The sequence below is a fragment of the Oryctolagus cuniculus genome, chromosome 1 (assembly GCF_964237555.1).
Source record: "Oryctolagus cuniculus chromosome 1, mOryCun1.1, whole genome shotgun sequence".
In the NCBI taxonomy this organism is placed as follows: Eukaryota; Metazoa; Chordata; class Mammalia; order Lagomorpha; family Leporidae; genus Oryctolagus; species Oryctolagus cuniculus.
In genome coordinates, this window is record NC_091432.1 from 58,949,614 (window position 1) to 58,968,239 (window position 18,626).

General features: G+C 47.0%; 2 protein-coding genes across 16 annotated transcripts in view; both read right to left on the minus strand.

Moving 5' to 3' along the window:
- The window catches only part of PPFIBP2 (PPFIA binding protein 2), a 169,320-nt gene extending 163,174 nt beyond the window's left edge, over positions 1-6,146 (minus strand). For 4 of the 15 annotated variants that reach the window (XM_008265596.4, XM_070073931.1, XM_070073954.1 and 1 more), the window contains exon 1: positions 5,707-6,007. The gene's annotated coding sequence lies outside the window, so the exon portion shown is untranslated. Of the gene's footprint in view, positions 1-5,668 lie in introns of all 15 variants that reach the window. The other 11 variants (XM_008265616.4, XM_070073999.1, XM_070074030.1 and 8 more) reach the window with 10 other exon arrangements.
- A 2,593-nt stretch (positions 6,147-8,739) lies between these two features.
- Positions 8,740-18,626, minus strand: part of OLFML1 (olfactomedin like 1) — a 29,405-nt gene continuing 19,518 nt past the window's right edge. The window contains exon 3 of the mRNA XM_051823924.2: positions 8,740-10,494. Coding sequence (XP_051679884.2) covers positions 9,704-10,494 — 791 coding nt within the window. The 3' untranslated portion in view covers positions 8,740-9,703. The remainder of the gene's footprint in view (positions 10,495-18,626) is intronic.

Consider the following 18,626-nt stretch of genomic DNA (forward strand, 5'->3'; position numbering starts at 1 on the left):
GCTGGACAAATTTGCTAAGAAGATCTCTTGGAATACTCAATGCAATCACAGGAGTGGCCTCCTAGGCCAGAGAAGTCCCTGTCTAGCCTGAGAGGCTCAGCCACACATGACTGGTATATTCCAACCATGCACATAATCGCTATGGGTTAAATCTCTACTTTGCAGAATCAGGACACAAGCTGTGACCATGCCCTCCCAGTGATCAGGAAGCAGACAGGTAGAAAGGATCACCTCTTTCTCTACACCTGTTCTCATGTCGGGAGGAAACAGATCTAACACAGTGCCACCTGTGACTGCTACAGCAGCTGTAGGCCAGGGAAGAGGTCATGCAGGATGGCTTCCCTGTAGGTAGCCTCACCTGGGCTACCTAATCTCTTCCTGGGAATTAACTCATGGGCTCTCCACCTGACTGACTCTGTGTAAGTCTTTTCTAAGACATGGACAACCCAAATCTCAAGTCTGCACTCCATGGCTGTCCCTGAGACTTCACCATGAGCAAGCAGGCTGGTGCATACATTTTTGTCTCAGTAGGAAAAAATAAAACAAAAACAAAAAATTTTCAGAACAACAGGAAGTAGAAATTGGCAAGACCCAGCTATATAGATCAAAAAGAGCCACATAGGCTTGACCAGTTTTCCCTTGAAGTTGAATGGCAGTACTCCAGACAGTAATCTATATGTTTCACACGTATTCACCCAGCTCTGCCTTAGCCAATCGAAGGGACCTCTGTGCCAGAGTACAAGACAAAGGCAAGACTCCATCTGGGGAAGCTGGAAGCTGACAGCTTGGTTGAGCAGAAGTGTGAAGGGAGGGGTGAGGAGGTGAGGGGAACTCCAGTCTCAGAGCCATTGGGTCTCTTGGCAGCAATGCAGATTCTAGATGAGGCCCTCTCTGCTCATGTGACATATGTGGCCTTCACCCAACCATCTGGACCCCTGACCTTGGATCCATACAGGTCTCTGCTTAAAGGACATTCTGGCTAATTGGTTGCCTTCCCCAGCTAACTGTTCCCCTACCCCATTTCCCTCCCCCAATCTATTACCATACAGGCAACTTCACATGTTCTAGCTGTATCCCTAAAGTTTGGGGGGAAATGGGATTTAAGTCTTGGAATACAACTTTCCACAGGGATGATAAATTGATTGCGGGTTGCATTCCCAGAAAAATCCAAGTAATACACATGTACCCACCATAATCATCAGGAATATAAGTGCTGATACCATACAAGCCCTCCCCACCTACACAGCCCCACACAGAGCTAGGCCACAGAACCTAACAACAGATCTTTAAGCCTTCAGGTCCACATTGGAACTGGCTACCAGCAGACACTTCCCCTCTGAGTCCTTGACCTATAAGATTCCCGCCTTGAATGTTGTGCCGACCGAATTCACCCCAAACATGGTTTCATTCCCATTTTTCATTGCCTAATGGAATCTCCATCTGGACCTTCTGGCAGCTTTCTTCTGGCCAAATTCACTGCCACTATTCAGAGGCCTGAATTCTGCCACCAAGAACTGACCTTGGCGACCCTGGGTAGATTTCTCTGGGCTTCATCATTCGCGTAAGTAAAAATACAAAGGACAAGCAAAAACCACCCAAAGTTCCCTTCTGATTCCAAAAGGAATCACGCACCCCCACGTCCTTTCCCCCCTCCAAGAAGCTCCTCCGTGCTCTCATGCCACTAACAATTGCCTCATTCTTCTCCCAGAAAACTAGCACAAAATGTCAATGTCCAATTTGATTCTTTTCTCTCTCCCTCAAATCCAATCAGTCACCAAATCCTGCTGGATTTCTTGGCAAGCTCACGGGCCTCTGTTTCCTCCTCTCCATCTTATGGCTGTTGCCTTGATTTAGGTCCTCAACTACCTAAATAAATCACTCCAGCAGCCTGTTCTCACAGCAGTTCCTTCCTGTCCCTCCAACCTGCCCACCTCACTGCAAAAGCCTGACAACAGAACCTTCAGATGTCATCAGAATAAAATTTAAATTTTTTAGTTCCAAATTTCAAGACCTTCCATGACCTCTCTCTAGCCTGAGGCTCCAATCTGTCCTCTCCAGTGTCTCCTGCCAAAGCCAAGACTCTCGTCTCATGGGCCCACTCCTGTTGGACCGATCCATCCCCAGTCTTTCAGCTTCTGCTTCTATTCCTCCCCTCATCTTCCACACTAAATAACCCTCCTCTTTCCCTTTATACTGAGACAAACATTGCAGTGTCAACCAGCTCAATTCCCTTGTCTACCACAAACTTTGCCTGGACATCTGCTAAGTGTGAGGCCACACAGGCAAATGGATGCAGCCCTAAAATAGTTCAGAGACATGCAAATAAAGTGATGAAGTATGTAGCAGAGATCTGTACTTGATGCAATATGTCTACAATATTAGAAGAGTAAAAATGACTTCAAAAGTTTGATCTGCATCTGAAAGACTAACACGAATTGATCCATCTTGCAGAGCAGAGACATAAAGGGCCTTCTCAGAAGAGGAAATAAGTGTATGCAAAGGTGGGGAGGCACCAAAGAATGGAAATTGTTGAGCTCCTCTCTCGGAGAAACAGTGGAAATGCAGCTGATAGGTAAATTAGGACTGGCTCCTACAGAACCTTGAACGCCACACAAGGACATTATACTTCATCCTACCAGAGAGGCAACCCTACCCCCTCTCTGTCTAGGCCTCTCATCTACAGACATGTTACAGAGGCCAAGATTACTATATACCATTGAATAAGATGATTAAAAGCAGCTCTTGGTGTACGTAAATGTGTCTGCATGAATGTGACAGAGAGAGGAAATGAAAGTAAGAATTACCAAGGAGCACCAAACCAATGACCATAAGGCTAAGAGAAACTAGAACTAGACTGAAGACAGAGCTCACAGTCAGCAGCTCTGAGCTGGAACTTCAGAGGCCTTGAGGAGATTTGGGCATAAAGCTAAACAGATTGGTCCAGGGCAGCATTTCCTCTAAGATTATTTACCAGATGTGTGAGGTGAGAGTGGACCATGTGAAGATCCACAAGGTCAAACAAGACCTGGCTTTAAGAGTCTATAAGGGATGCCATCCATTTTTCTTAGACAGTGTAGATTTTTGTGAAAAGACACATAGTTGCCTTCAAGTACTGAAACCAAGAATGATGCTAGGAAACACATAGATGAAGGGAAGAACTCCCCTAAGGAAGGAGGAAGAAGGAAAACAGTGACTCAGGACAAAACAAAACTGCCAAGAGTTTTCACCTAGTTGTGCCCATACGAAGTGGTGACTCTCAAGCTTGAAGCGGGGAACATAGTCTGTGGCACTTAGTCAGTGTTTAAATACCTCCCCAGTTGTGTTTATATTAGCTCTTCCTTCTCATATTTTGTATTAGAAGATCCATCAATGGATTTTTAAGCAGGAGACCATCATGAAATATTTGTATTTTTGAAATAAACAAAACAAACAATCCTAGGGCCACGTGAAAAACAACTTCCAAGTTTTACCCCAAACATCATGACCTAAAGGGCACACCATTCCTCACTGTTCCTCCCCCTCCCTTCTCATCCTGTCCAATCAACCCTGACACCTGACATCTCCCTCTCTCCAGTCCTCCAGATTCTCCTACCTGTACCATATTCACCTTTCTCACAGGCCCATCACTTTGACTCTGAATTGGCCCTCGAGGCTCCAACTGGCCCCTCTCTCCAGTGTCTCTTTGGTCATTACTTCCCATAGCACTGACACTGCTCACCACAGCAAATCCCAGCTGGCTATCATCAGAGTCACCTGGGGGAACTGTGAAACAACATCCCAGATGGAACTAATCTGAATGGTTTACAAAGCTCCCCAGGCAATTCTGAAGCATAGCCAGATTTGCAAGATACTGCTCTAAATCCTTGCTACAGCGAAGTGATCAGCACCCTCCTGGGAACCTGTTAGAAATGCAGAATGGCAGGTCCTTTGAAGGAGATTTCCACAGGTGTTTATCAAGTTTAAGAAGCACTGATCTAAAGTGTTGTCTTACCATTCCTTTCACAAATATTGACCAGATTTTCTCTGTATCAGGTTGGAGGCTGGAAGGGTCAAGGGCCAAGGTCTCTGACTTTGAGATGATCACGGGACCATCAGTCAATTTCCCTACTTAAAACTAGTTACTGACTCCTATGCCTTCTAAGTCCAGACTCCTGCACTTGGCCTCCAGGGCCTGCCAGGACAACAGTCCCTTCTTGTTACCAGCTTCCATGTCCACCATTCACCACAGGAACCAAACTAGACCCCTGGCCACTTCCCAAGGCCAGTCCAAGCTTGCCTGCCTATACAACTTTCAGTCAGGCCATGCTCTGCCCGCCTCTGCCTGGAGAAACCCAGGAGCAATCCTTTGAGTTCTAGCAAACACATCCGCCTTCTTGAAACCGTCCCAGATTTCCCCTGTTCAGACGAAACCCAGGAGTTCCCCACAGCTGTTTCTACCTCTTTCATGTCATTTATCTCATGTCATTTAGTCTTAAAATCATAGCACATCTGCCTTAACTACTCCATTTGAGAAAAGACCATGATACTCAACTTGTCTCCCAAATAACAATAAATAACTGGCATATCATTATATCTCAAAGTAGTACTACTAATAACTAAAATATAGTAAAGAAAATCATGGGTGAATGCAGTAAGTGAAAAATTTGCCAGTCTCCCTCATCATCCACTTCAAATTCATTTAAATATGAATTTAAGCAGAATCATTAAATATGAATTTAAGCAGCGGGCTCTCTCTTAAACCTGAGAGAAATAATTTCTAAATGGGATAGCATTCAGTGTTTCCCATATGCCAGTGGAACCTGCTGGAGATGAATTATGAATATGGCAACTACTTTTCCATAGTTGAGCTTCTAACTTTACAAAATACACTATAAAATTTGGAGACGCTTTGGATTTGTATTATAATCAATTACAGAAGGGTGGAGGAAGGAGAGAGATGAAGACAGAAAGCAAGCCAAAACACAGAAAGGGAGATGAATCTACACCAAATAGTTGCTCTAAAATTAAAAATAAAATGGGATTTTTTTTTTAAGAGGATTAAACACTGGCTAGAATGCCTGCTTCATTCCTACCCAAACTTTGGAAGTTCTGGTATTTGAGTATATAATCATCTCAGGAAACACCGTGGGTGTGCAGTCGGGATGTCCTGAAAGAATTTTTTAAACAGGGCCATGGCATTTTGTAGTCCCTTGGACCCCGTGGCTGGAGCTTTTGAAAAGCTTGCTACAGTTTTGCGATTACAGTATAGAATTGGCTTCAGACGACGCACTGCAACTGACCCACGCGCTGTGAAAGAGATTTGCCTGGGCTAACAGTCCTACGACACCATGGGCTCCCCAGTTTTCACCACCGCTCCCAGGCCGTGCAGGGTTGGGACAAGCCGCACCGAACTCTGAGGCACCAACCACCGTATGCATCTCCCTGGCCATCCTGGCACCTGTGGGAGCACGGTCCACCTGCGGATCCCGCGCAGCGTGGGGTAGGAGTCCCCGCAGATACACGGGAGTTACACCCTCCTCCCATTCTTCTCGCCAGAGAAGGGGAGGAAGGTCCCCGACCTCGCGCCTGGGACACACTTCGGGGCCCCAAGAGGCCCTGCTCCTCGCGTCCCGTATGGCTCTTGGGTTTGGGGGCTCCCGGTTCCCCCAAGTAACGCCCCTGTCCCTACCGTGCGGCGAGCCGGGGCCGTGAGGGGAGCCCACTGACCTGAGCGCGGGGCTGCGGCTCTTCTCCGGGTGCCTCAGGTGTGTGGGCCGCTCGCGTGTTCCCCCCCACCTTGGAACATGAGCGCGGAGAACCGAGCCGCAGGCCACTGGCCCCTTGACCAACTGCCGGACCAACCAGCGGACCGACCGGCAGCGGCCGGGCCGGCGCCCACGTGACGGAGGCGGGCGCCCGCGGGAGGCTCGTCCCGGAGCGCCGCTCCCCCGCCCTAGGACCCTCCCTTGGGACCGCCCCGGGTCACGCCCCCTGCCTCTCGGGCTTCCCAGGGTCCCGCCGGAGCCGGTGCGCCACCGTTCCCGTTCCTCCGGCCCCGTCCCATCAGCCCCGCCCCTTCCAACCTGGCCGCGCTGCGAGTCTGGACCCAAGCCCCGCCTCCCTCGGAAACCACGCCCGCCTCGTAGCCCCGCCCCCTCACGGCCGCTTCTCCGGCCGCTTCTCCGCCCGCTCCCTTTTCGCTGCAGGGAGGCCCGGGGCGGTTCTCAGCGCTGGAGCTCCTAATCTGCTGGGCTCCTCCAGCCCTTCGGCACTGCCCCCGGCGCGGACTAAGGGCAGGAAAGCGAGGAAGCAGAAGGGAACTTGTGTCGAGGATTGTGGAGAAAGAAGCATCCGAAACTCGTGTTAGAGGCACCCCCGGAGCAGGAATCCTTCCGGGCTGCGGGACTTCCCGGGCCCCGGTGCAATCCCTTCGAAATCGAAGTTGGCCTGAGGGCAGCCCCATTCCTAGTCTCTGAGGCCCTCCCCCGCCCGAGGTCAGAAGTTACCCTAGGTCCTGCCGCGCCAGAACCCCGCGACCTGGAGCTGGAGGTCCCTCTAGCGGTTGGCGCCGTCGGGTGAACACAGGAGACCACTACCATCACCTCTCTGTGCTCTGCGCCAAATAAGGTATGGGCAGGCCTGAGAACGGAGCTGTAGGTGTCACCACCGGAATGGATTCTGGAATCTGGGAAGACTGCGCCCTGGAGCCCTAGTCCAGCACCTACCCCCAGTGCCTGACCTGAATCCGCTTTGGTTGCCCTGCTAGGTGGGTGCCCTGCCCGGGCCTCCCCGGACCAGCTGCTGAGTAGGGCTGATTAAAATCCCTGTGGGCCTCAGGTGGCAGCGACACCAGGGACTCTGGCACAGTCCCCAGCTCTGGCAGAGTCACCACAGCGCTAGCCTCCAGTTCTCTACGGGCTGGAGTGTTGACAAACCAAACTTAGCTTCGTGGTCTGAAATTGCCGGTGCCCGGAAGACTTTTCTGTGTGAACACAACATAAGCCACCCTGGCAAATGGCAGACACGTGGCCACTGCAGGAACCCGGCCAGCAGTGGACGAAGGGCAGAGCCAGCAGAGGAAGGCTGGGGCCCACAAGAGTCGTGTTACAACAGGACACCCTTCAGCCCTCTTTTACTTCCTTAAAATAGCAGCCCAGAGGCTCTTGTCCACCAGCCTGCCACAGTTCACACAAGTTCATGGCTGTTTCCAAATCCTACATGTATTGCCCCAGCCCTCAGAGCACTAACCTTTCTTAAAACTATACAGTTACTTTCTGAGTTATTGTAAGTCACAGGCTCTCAAGCTTATTTGTGCTTTAGAACCACCTTAGGGGGGAGGCTTAAAAAAACAGTAACACTGGGTCCCATTGCAGGAAGTCCTGATTTAATGACCTAGGGGTACTGCCTGCCTGAGCATTAAGACTGGCAAAAGCTCCTAAGTGATTCTTATTTTGCAGCCAATTTTAAGAACCACTGGTGTAGGCTGCAAATGTGTTAATCCTCACTGAAATGCAACAAGAGACCTCAGAGCTGAAAAGTTCACCTGAAAGGGACCCCAGAAAGTGTCCCCAGGCCTAGGTGGCTGCCCTACCCTGGCTCTCCAGAAGCAAGTGCACATTTGCAGGGGCTTCCTGGAAGAAATGTCTTAACCTAAAAGAGTGATTCTAGCTGCAGGGATGTAAGGGACCAGGGTGAGTTGTTAGGGGCAGGTGTGCTCTGCAGAACTGTCAAATCAAAGCCTGTCACTGGAACCAGCATTGTGACACAGCAGGTTAAGCCACCGTCAACAATGCTGGCAACCCCGTATGGACTCCACTTCTGAGCTCCCTGCTAATGCCCCTGGGAAAGCAGCGGAAGATGGCCCAAGTGCTTGAGCCCCTGCACCCACGTGGGAGAGCCAGATGAAGCTCCTGGCTCTTGACTTCAGCCTGGCCCAGCCCAGGCCATTGAGGTCATTTGGAGAGTGAACCAGGGAATGGAAGATTCTCTCTCTCTCTCTCTCTCTCTGACACTGCCTTGCAGACGGAAGCCAGGCAGTACATTTCAGGCATTCTCTCCTCTGTGCCTCCAAAGAAAGGACTCACTCCTGTTGATAACTCCACTCTACCTCCCTCAGTGAGACAGGCCACATCCCCTAGAGCTGTATAGTTGGTAATGTTGTTTTATCCATGGGTAGGTAATGTCACTGAACCCGTGGAGTGGGTAACATCACAGTTATTTATTCAACTGTGCCTCGTTCCATAAAGGGTTTGGGCTTTCTGTGCCATTCTATTAGAACTGTGGGTAATTACCTGTATCCATAGGCTGAGTAATTCCATTCTCCCACCGATCTGACGAGACCAAAAAAAAAAAAAAGAAAAGAAAAAAATCTTTCTTCCCTGCTTATGTCTCCGCCTGGGCTTGGCAAAGAAGGGAAAACAGCTGCAAGCGCACAAAGCAAATCCTCTCACGTGATCAACCTGGAAAGACCGAGGCCTCAGCACATGACACAGGCTGGCACCACAGCCTGTGCTTGGGACCTGCGCTCAGCTGAAGCGGACACACACGTGGGAAACACTTTGCAGCAGCCCTCTGGGGAGGCACACTTCACGCCCGCCGTGACAGTCGCTTGCCTGCGGTCCGGCCCCCATGCAGACTCCAGGATATTTACCAAGGGCCTCAGTGCGTTGGGGATTGTTCACAGGAAACCCAACGGCAGCCAGCACTCCCTGAATGCTTTTATAGTGAGGGTATGTAGGCAAATATAACCTGATGAGGTTATTTGCTTAATGTCACTTTTATTGTATTTATTTAAAGCAAGAGAAGAGAAGCAGAGGACAGTAGACACGATGAGGCTAGAGGTGAAGTCCTCAGCCTCGGGCAAGTTTTCTGGGGGAAGTGGCTTTTCAAAGGCCTATAGGCAGGACAAGCGCAGACACGAAAGCTGACTAAAGGGACATACTGTTGTTTTTAGGCTGAACTGATGAACACATTGATTATAGAAGGCTGGATGAGCAAACATACATATTTGATGCTTCCTTGGGCAATCGAAGGACTATGCAGTGTGTAGTATTTTCTGGCTCGTTCCTTCATCTTACAATTGTATTACTTTGAATAACTCACCTAAATGCTCCTCATCTTTAAATGACAATTATAAAGATTTTTGTGCATATCTCACAAGTGTGAGATGAAAATTAAATGATGTGCAAACACTTTGTAACTGCAAAGTGGTATTCAAATGTTTATGTTTTCATCGCATTATCACATCCACCTAGCTTGGAGGAAGGGCAGGGCTAGGGAAAATAGAGATTAATCATCAATAAGAAATAGTACTTTAGTTGGGCAGTAAAAGTGGGAGCATATCAATAGACATTTGAGACCTAGAGAAGAGCTTGAGCAAAGGCCAGAGGAGAGAGATGCTAGTGGCAAACAATCCCAAATGTGGCGTGGAGGAGAGCAAGGAAAGGCTGGAAGGAAACTGGATCAGAATGTGGAAAGCCTTAAAAGGCAAAAGGTTTGGATGAGTAATGGAAGCTGTTGAAAAATTCCAACTGATAGAATCTTATCTAAACTCTTAGAAGACACCAACGGCAGTGGCATCTGGGCAAGGATACATATGTATTCCCACTTCCAGACCATATTCCTGTGGTGGTTAGGGGGATACTATATAATGAAGAGGCTGTGTTCTCAATGTCCTGGACAGCAGCTGCCAAACCAACCATGCTGTCCCACTGGCTGTGATGCATTACTCCAGAGACAGCTTTCTCTTTGTCTGGAGTTTGTAAATGATCTGGTTTCCTTCATTCCAGGCATAGAGCTGCTTATCTCTGGGGTTGTAATGGATCATGGAGTGACTTCTTGGCCGCCTAGGGAAGAACAATTTGGGCAGGTCTTCTTCGTTAATAGTGCCTAGTGGATCATAGACACAAGTGATGCGATGAGGGCCCTGGCCCCCCAAATTGTAGACCACATAGAGAACCCCACACAAGAGGAACGAGGCTTCGGCATCCTGGCTTCTGCATGGGGTATCCCAGGAGTGCTCTACTCCCAGTGTCCCAGGATCAATTTTTGTGAGAACCAAATGGCCCTGGGTGCCTGGCCCTGTGTGGATGGCCCAGAGCCCATGCTCATCCACAGCCAGGTCAATGTAGATGGAGGGAGAGTGCTGGTAGGCTGGTGCTCTGCCTGCCCCTCCTGGGAGCAGCATTCGATCTTCCACAGTCCTCTTCTGCAGATTATATTTGATGATCTCATTAGCAGTCCCTTGGTTATGAAAAAAAAGAAAACCTTTGTAGATCACTTGGCCTGATCCCTGCCAGGGAAGAGTTAGGATTAGCTTTCGGGGGGCTGGCTTGGTGCTGTCCTCCATGAATGCTCGCATGTTTGCAAATTCCCAAACCGTGTTGTTTCTGGATCCAATTAAGAAATACACCTTTGGAGAGTCACTGACAGTATCTTTCATCCAAGAGCCATCTGTGTTCATAGTCTTCTTTACTATTTTCAGAGACTTGATGCCCATCAGCATGTTGTCACAGCCTGGCCAGACAGGAGGGAAGGGAGAGATTACTTTAGCAACAAAAATGTCTGCTTTTTGGAAGGCTCACTATGCCTGGTACATTCTGTTTCCTTTCAGCTCTAATACTGATAGGGAACATTCTCAATTCTACTGTGAATTGATGGTCCTTAAGGAAGAGTTTATCTCAGAAAATTCTGGAGTGAAAATAGAACTTAAGTATGCATTTCATCTTTTTGAAATAAAGGGCAGTTAAATCCCAGCAATAAGCCAAATTATTCTTGCACTTCCTTATTCTTACAGATTGCTTTTCTTCCCTAGTGTCTAGAATAAATTTATTATACAAGGATAAATCATAGTTTGGGATATAATTCAATGAATCAAAGAATGAATGGGTCTCTGTTAAGAGAGTTGTAATGCAGTTCTACAAGTTAACACTTTATTCACTTCAGGTTATAAACAGCTGTTTGCTGTGACACAGACCCCATTCATTCTAGAGAGAATTTGGGATTGACGCAATAAGAATGACTTAGGTGTGAAGACACCTCATTCAATTCCATTCACCAAGATTCAATATGATTCTCTTCTGTGTGCTTAGCTTACAGTGTTCCTGGAACAGTGCTGAGTATTGAGGATAAAAAATACAGTATTGACCCTGAACCTTCAGGAGACAGTCTTCTAGCACAGGATTCTTGCGCTTAGCACTACACTATAACATTGAAGAGCTCTACTCATCCTTTCAAGATTGAATGCATTTAGTCAGCAGACATGGGATAAGAAAAGGGGGTGTCATGGGCAGGGGTGCAATGCTAAATTAGGCATGGCTCTTTCTTATTAGGTACATGACCAACTAGTATATAGTGCTTCAAATGGAACTTTGTAAGTGAGGCAGGGAAGAATCAACATTGGCATTAGCCCTGAAAGAACAAATGGAGTTGAATATTCCAGAGGACTGGCAAGAGCATCACAGATAGTTAACAAATCCATTTTCAGGAGACCTCTGCAGACTTAGGTAAAGTAGTCTAAAATGTAAACATATACAAGCTAAATACTTGATGTTGCCTGAAATAGATGCAAAGCAGAAACAAACAAAAACCACAAAGCAGTAGATGGAAGCCATCTCTATGCCTGGAATCTTAAAGGTGGGGCTAAAGAATTTGGATTTTATTCTAAAGGTAGTTAAGGAACTACTGAAATTTTTGAGCAGGAATGAAGGCCATCAAAGCTGTTCTACAAGTTTAATCTGGTAGTCCTGTGTATATAAGGGGATAAAGACCAAAAACAGGCAAACCAATTAGGAAGTTATGTATTTCTGCAATCCAAACAGGCTCATAAGGGTTTAAACAGGGTCAGCATAGTGGTAAAGCATTTAAAGTCACCACCTGCAATATTGGCATCCCAGCTGCTCCACTTCCATCCCAGCAGAAGATGGCCCAAATGTTTGGGCCCATGCCATCCACATGAGAGACCTAGATGAGGCTCCTGGCCCCTGACTTTAGCCTAGCCAGTGCTGGCTGCTCCAGCCATCTGGGGAGTGAACCAGAGGATGGAAGTCCACCCCACCCCCCCACTGTCTTTCCTTCTCTCACTCTGAACTCTGACTTTCAAATAAATAGATCTTAAAAAAAGGGGAGGGGGTTTCTAAACTAGATAGAGGAAGTGAAAAGAAGAGGCTTACATTCTCACATTTTTCTAGCCCCTCATTGACTTCAGATGCTGACTTGAGACAATTTTCTTCCACCTTCAAGCAAAAACTCCTTCTTCGTTGTGCTTATGCTTTGTGACTCATTCTACCACCTCCTCCTAGACTCAGTTACTGGTTTTCTCCAAGATACCACCTTTTCAACTCCTTGGAGACTTACATTCAAAGGACTTCAGCAACCCCCTCCAAAGCCATGCTCTCAAGCCCCCATGCCCCAGCACTGTTCCATCTACAATTCCAATATTCTACCCTCTGCGACAGTATATTTTCCTTCCATATTTCATGCCTTTGTTCTCATCTCCTCTGCACTTCTACTTCCTCATGGCCTCCAGTCCTTGGCCTCGACTTTCTTCTAGGCCATCAGTCCTCTTTTGACTTTACTCCCTTTCCTATTTAGCCTAGGCCACTACAACAGCTCTTGCACCAGCACCATCATCCCCTCAACACCTAGTTAAATCACAATATCCACCACAAAAAATCCCTTGGTTCTCAGTCAGTTCAAATATCCATCTGCCTCTGTCCTGGAGAGTTGAGGGTTGAAGAAATCCAACAATGGTGCATACTGGCGCCACTACACATAAGTAGCCTTCAACCTCTGTTGAATCCTCAATACCACACTTCTATCCATAGTGAATCCCCCATCTTTCATATAGTAGCTTACCCCAAACCCTGGCCAGTCCTTTCGTTAACAACAGACTAACTCTTTGAACAAGTAAATACCATTGGATATAAACTCCCTCCACTTTTGTTACAAACTTTTCTTCAGTTCTTCTCACCACTGCTGTCCTCCTACACATCTTAGAAAAAGCTACGCCACTTCTCTTGGCTCTTGGCCAAGACTAATAGATTTACCTTTGCTCTGATATTATTCTTTCCTGGCTTCTTTTTTTTTTTTTAAAGGATTAATTAATTAATTAATTTAAAAGGCAGAGTTACAGAGAGGGAGAGGCAGAGGCAGAGGCAGAGGCAGATAGAGAGTAGTCTTCCATCTGTTGGTTCACTCCTCAAATGGCCACAGCTACTGGAGATAGGTTAATCTGAAGCCAGGAGCCAGGACTTTCATCAGGGTCTCCCACTTGGGTGCAGGGGTCCAGGTATTTGGGCCATTTTTCCATTGCTTTCCCAAGTGCGTTAGCAGAGAGCAGGATCAGAAGTGGAGCAGCTGGGACTCAAACCAGCGCCTATATAGGATGCTGGCACCGCAGGTTGTGGCTTAACCAGCTGTACCACAACGCTGGTCCCTCCTGGCTTCTTCTAGAGTTCCTCAATAGCTTATCCTCTTCCTCTTTATTTCTCCTTCAGTAGTAGCTCCTTAACCTTAGCCTGCAAGTGTCTTGTCTATATTAAGGGAAAAATTCTCCTTCAATTGGCACTCTTATGCAGTTACTTCACTATTTTCATAATGTTATAGTCAGCTTCTCCTACATACAAGTCTATACTCTCTGTATCAACTTCCTCACTTCTCATTCTTTTACTTTACTATCATTCCATGGGAACTACTCTTCATTATGTTACCAGGGACACTAACTGAAAACTTAGATAAGCCTGATACATATCTTATCTGGCCTTTCTGCACCATGACAGTACTGATCAGTTCCATCTTGAAAATTTCTTCTCCCTTGGGGCCAGCACTGTGGCGCATCGGGTTAACGCCCTGGCCTGAAGTGCTGACATCCTATATGGGAACCGGTTCTAGTCCAGGCTGCTCCTCTTCCAACCCAGCTCTCTGCTATGGCCTGGGAAAGCAGTAAGAAGATAGCCCAAATCCTTGGGCCCCTGCACCCGTGTGGGAGACTCGGAAGAAGCTCCTGGCTCCTGGCTTCGGATAGGCACAGCTCTGCCTGTTGCAGCCATCTGGGGAGTGAACCATTGGATGGAAGACCTCTCTCTGCCTCTTCTCTCTGTGTAACTCTTTCAAATAAATAAATCTTTAAAAAAAAAGTCTTCTCCCTGACCTGTGTGTTGCCACTGTCTGTCTGGGTCTCTTTTTTTTCCTCCTCTAAGGTATACACAAAGCTCTGATAATCAAAAGCCACTTTTCCTATTCCTCTTCCTATTTACACATAAAACTACATTTCACAAGTCTCATTTGTAGTGAAGTTGCACTCATTGACCTGTGATCTGTCCAACAGGATGTGGACAAGCATGAGAGCCATTTCTCCTCATCCTTAGAACATTGGAATTCTCATGGTCACCAAATTCAAGAGGGATATGGGTCAAGATGACATCATCTCTCCTTATCATTTCAGAGAGGGTGTGTTTGGGGACTTCTTGTTGAGACTGCTCTGTTAGACCATCGGTTATGGAGTGAGAAATGTCACGGGGGGAGGGAGCACTGACCTTGCTATGAGCAAGAAGAACCCTGTGGGTCTCCTTCAGATCCCTCTGAGGTCTATATCACGCTTAGGAGAAGGTGGCTATGCCAGCAGGTTGTCATTTTCTTCTTAATAAATGTTTAGGCTCTAAAGGCCATTTAAAAGCCAACTGGAAGCTATTTGCCTGTTAACATATTTCTTATTTGAAGAGTCAAATCCTCCTCAGCAGAATGTAAACTCCACGAGAGCTTGAGCTTTGTCATATCTCTCATTCACTGCTGTCTGTCTTACTTCTTAAACTCCAATCTGGTGCAGAGTAGCTCAGTATTTGCTGAATGAATGAATGAATTTTCTAACCACCAAATCCAGCAACCAACTGCATCTGTACCCATATTCTATGCCTTCTTCCTGCTTCCTTTACTTTTGCAGTGTACCTCATCCCCTCTCACCTACTCAAAGACTAATTGTCTGAAATTATCTCCCCTCTCCTACCTCAACACGTTTCCTTTTCTACCTGGGTCGTATCCATCAGTAAACACGCAGGCTCTAAGATCATTCGTCCTGGAAAAATGGCTATCGTGGTTGCATTTCTTTGTTTCACTTTACCATAAAACTCCTTGAAAGAAGTTTCCTCACCTCCATTTATCCCTGAACCATTCTGATCAGGCTTCTGCTCTCCACTGGTCTAAATTACCCTGTACACTTCACTGAGTCAGGTCCTGACAAGGTCACCAACAACCTCCCTGTTGCCAGATCCAAGGATCAATTCTCAATTTCAGCAGAATTTGATGATTTGGTCACTACTTCCCCTTGCCACTCTTTCTTCTTTTGCTTCTAGGACATCCCTCTAGTGTTTTCCTTCTATTGTTATGGATTTTTTGCTTTAGAATCCACTGCTGGTTTCTTTTCATTTTCTCCCTTTAAAGATTCTGCCCTTAGGTTTCTCTAACTACAATCACTTTCTAAGACACCTCATTATAACTCATGGTTCTGAATACCAGGTAAATTCTAAATAATGATGGCTTCCAAATGTGTTTCTTCAGGCCCTGTCTGGATGTATATTTAGTCCCAGACTCATTTATCCAACTGCCTATTCAACGTCCCTACTTGGATGTCTTTAATCTTAACCTGTCCAAACTAGCACTCTTATCCCTTTATTCCTACTTTTCCCTTTTGAGGTCAGGACTTCAGTGGAGTTTCCTTTCTAGAAGTCATTCTTGATTTCTTTCCTTCCATTCTCCTAAATCAGCAAGTTCTAATAGTAAAAGGTACATTGAAATTATGATGTTATACTTAAATTCAAATATTCACCTCATTTTCTGCTCCCTCCCCTTCCTTTACACTCCATGAATCATCATTTTTGCCTACAGTAGTCTCTAATTTGTCTCACTGCATTTATTCTTGCTTACCTATAGTTAGTATTCCTCAAATCAAAGTGGTCTGTTTAAAGGCACAAATTATGTGGCTGACATGCTAATCCTTTCTCTACCACACTTGTAATAAAAACCCAAGAACGGGGTCTTTGTCTTCTTGCTCAGTATTGTACACTAAAGCCTAACCCAGTGCCTTGAGAGTTCCATAAATGTTTTTTGAATGAACAAAGAAAATGGCTTCATTTAAGTAGGTATTTTTTAAGGGTCTAAATAGTGCTGCACATCCGGAGTTCTGATTGCAGGCTCATCTTACTAATAATTTGTGAAGAAGTAAAGCTTTTAAGATACTTTCAAATCCATTATTTCATTAAAAAATCTGACCTAAGGTTCTCATGAAAAGAACACAAACACACTTTTTGTGGCAAAAGTGGGAGTGGTGAGCAAACTTAGCTTGGATGAGTAGAGTCCCGGTCAGTCCTTTTAGTGGTCATGTCACATGGCCTGGCCACACTGAGGGAGCTGCAGTGACTCTTAGCCATTGGTTGCCACAATGTCCCCCTGCTGACACGCTGCATCAGCCTGAGGGTTTGCTTTCTGGTAGCCTCTGGACCAACATTATCCTGGTTGGCCAGACCCCTAAGAAGCCAAGGCCCTGGGAAAGTGGAGAAGCCTTGGCCAGTCAGGTGCTATCCTCTGCATTGCAGCCCCAGCTAACACAAGGACCCGTAGACACACTGAGCTCCTGGGGACTGTGGCTGTGGTGAGGAAGCCTAGGAATGAACTTCTTCCTTTTCAAGGGCCCCATCTCTGCCTGAGCCCAGGAGATCCTATTTCAGTTTCTCAAGCTGAATCTGTCCCATGTGAAGCCTCTGCGTCATTCCCACGTTCCATGCTGATCACAGAGGATCACCAAGAGATTACAACTGTAAGTGACCACAGAGGACTCTTGGGGGAAGAGGGGTCCTTGGCCATTAGACAAGGCCAGAAGGCACAAGTACAAGGTCTAGAGAAGATAGGAAACGCGTGACAAATACATATAATTCATATTGTGATAGGCACTTTATTTATACTGACTCATGTCATTCCTGTGATAAGTTTAATTGGTAGATATTTTAATTCTTATTTTCCAAGTGAAAAAAAAAATTAAGGCTTGTATAAGTGACTTGGAAGACAAAAAGTGGTAGGGATGGGGTTTTCTGAGCTCAGTGTAAACTGGGGGGCAGTTTCAGCCAGGACACTTTTAAGCCAGCCCCCAGAGTCATAGTGATGGGAGTGTGTGTGTGATGGGAGGGAGATTCCCATGTGCTTAGAGAAAGATGGGTGAGGGCAATGGCCTCCCTTGACATAGCACAGGGTGAGGGGACATCTGCCTTGCCTAGGAAAGCCCCAGCCTGCCGGTCCCTGCTGCATCAGAAGAAAGCCAGCAGACTCACAGTGCAACTATGGAGGCACATTAATATCTGAACCTTGGCTGGCACTGCGGCTCACTAGGCTAATCCTCCACCTGTGGTGCCGGCACCCCCAGTTCTAGTCCCGGTTGGGGCGCTGGATTCTGTTCCGGTTGCCCCTCTTCCAGTCCAGCTCTCTGCTGTGGCCCGGGAGTGCAGTGGAGGATGGCCCAAGTGCTTGGCCCTGCACCCCATGGGAGACCAGGAAGAAGCACCTGGCTCCTGGCTTTGGATCAGCAGGCCATAGTGGCCATTTGAGGGGTGAACCAACAGAAGGAAGCTCTTTCTCTCTCTCTCTCTCTCTCTCACTGTTTAACTCTTTCTGTCAAAAAAAAAAAAAAAACACACACACACACAAAACCTGACTCAAGAAAACATTTGCTTAAGAAACAGCAGAAACAAACGTACATGTTCTTCCTTCTCCTCCCATTCCTCCTATTTAATGTGGAACACTTGGAGAAATAACAAGAGATTATTGACATATTGCTTTGATCAAGGAAACACAGTTCTGGGAAAAGGCACCAAATTTTCCTCATGTCCTCTTCTACTTCTCCTCTCCCTTCCTTTGCAGATGAAATCTGGCACTGGGAGTCAGAATGAAGTAGGCAGGCATACAGGTTAAGATTGATTAGGTTTGTGAGCTGGAAGACCACACCTTCACCATGCCCCTGTGTGACCTCACACCCCCACCTGACACCTTCGCCACGCCCCATGTGACCTCATGCCCCTACCTGGCCGCACCTGGGTGCCCACCAGCCAATCAGGTTAATTAACCACTCCCCTTTGGAAGTGGATTAAAAGCCTGGGACACAGTGTGTCCCACCCCTTCTTCTTCTTTTCCTTGGCTTCTTGCCAGGAGGTAGCCTTTGGGCCTTTGGGCCACCCATCCTAGGCTTCCTGGCCTAGATGCTCTTCCGTGTGGCTGGTTCCTGGTGCTGGGTATGAACCCAGACTTATCTCTCTCTTCTTCTTTACCCTGGCCTCTAGCCAGGAGGGGACTGGCTGTAGCCCTGCGCCTCCAGGGCTCGTGGCCCTCGGGCCACCTGCCCTAGGCTTCCTGGCCTAGATGCTCCTCCACGTGGCTGGTTCCTAGTGCTCGGTATGAACCCAGATTTACCCCTCTTTCTCTTAGATAAAGCTCTCACTCTCCTATGCATTTTTCTCACTAAATAAAAGCTTAAAATGTACCATGCTGCCTCATTTATTTATGCCGGTATTTAGAATTCTTCTCTAAATATCAGGCAAGAACCCTCTCGGGCTTATTAATAAGCATATGGTGATATCAAGAGATCTAAGGGCTATAAACTTCACCCCTGG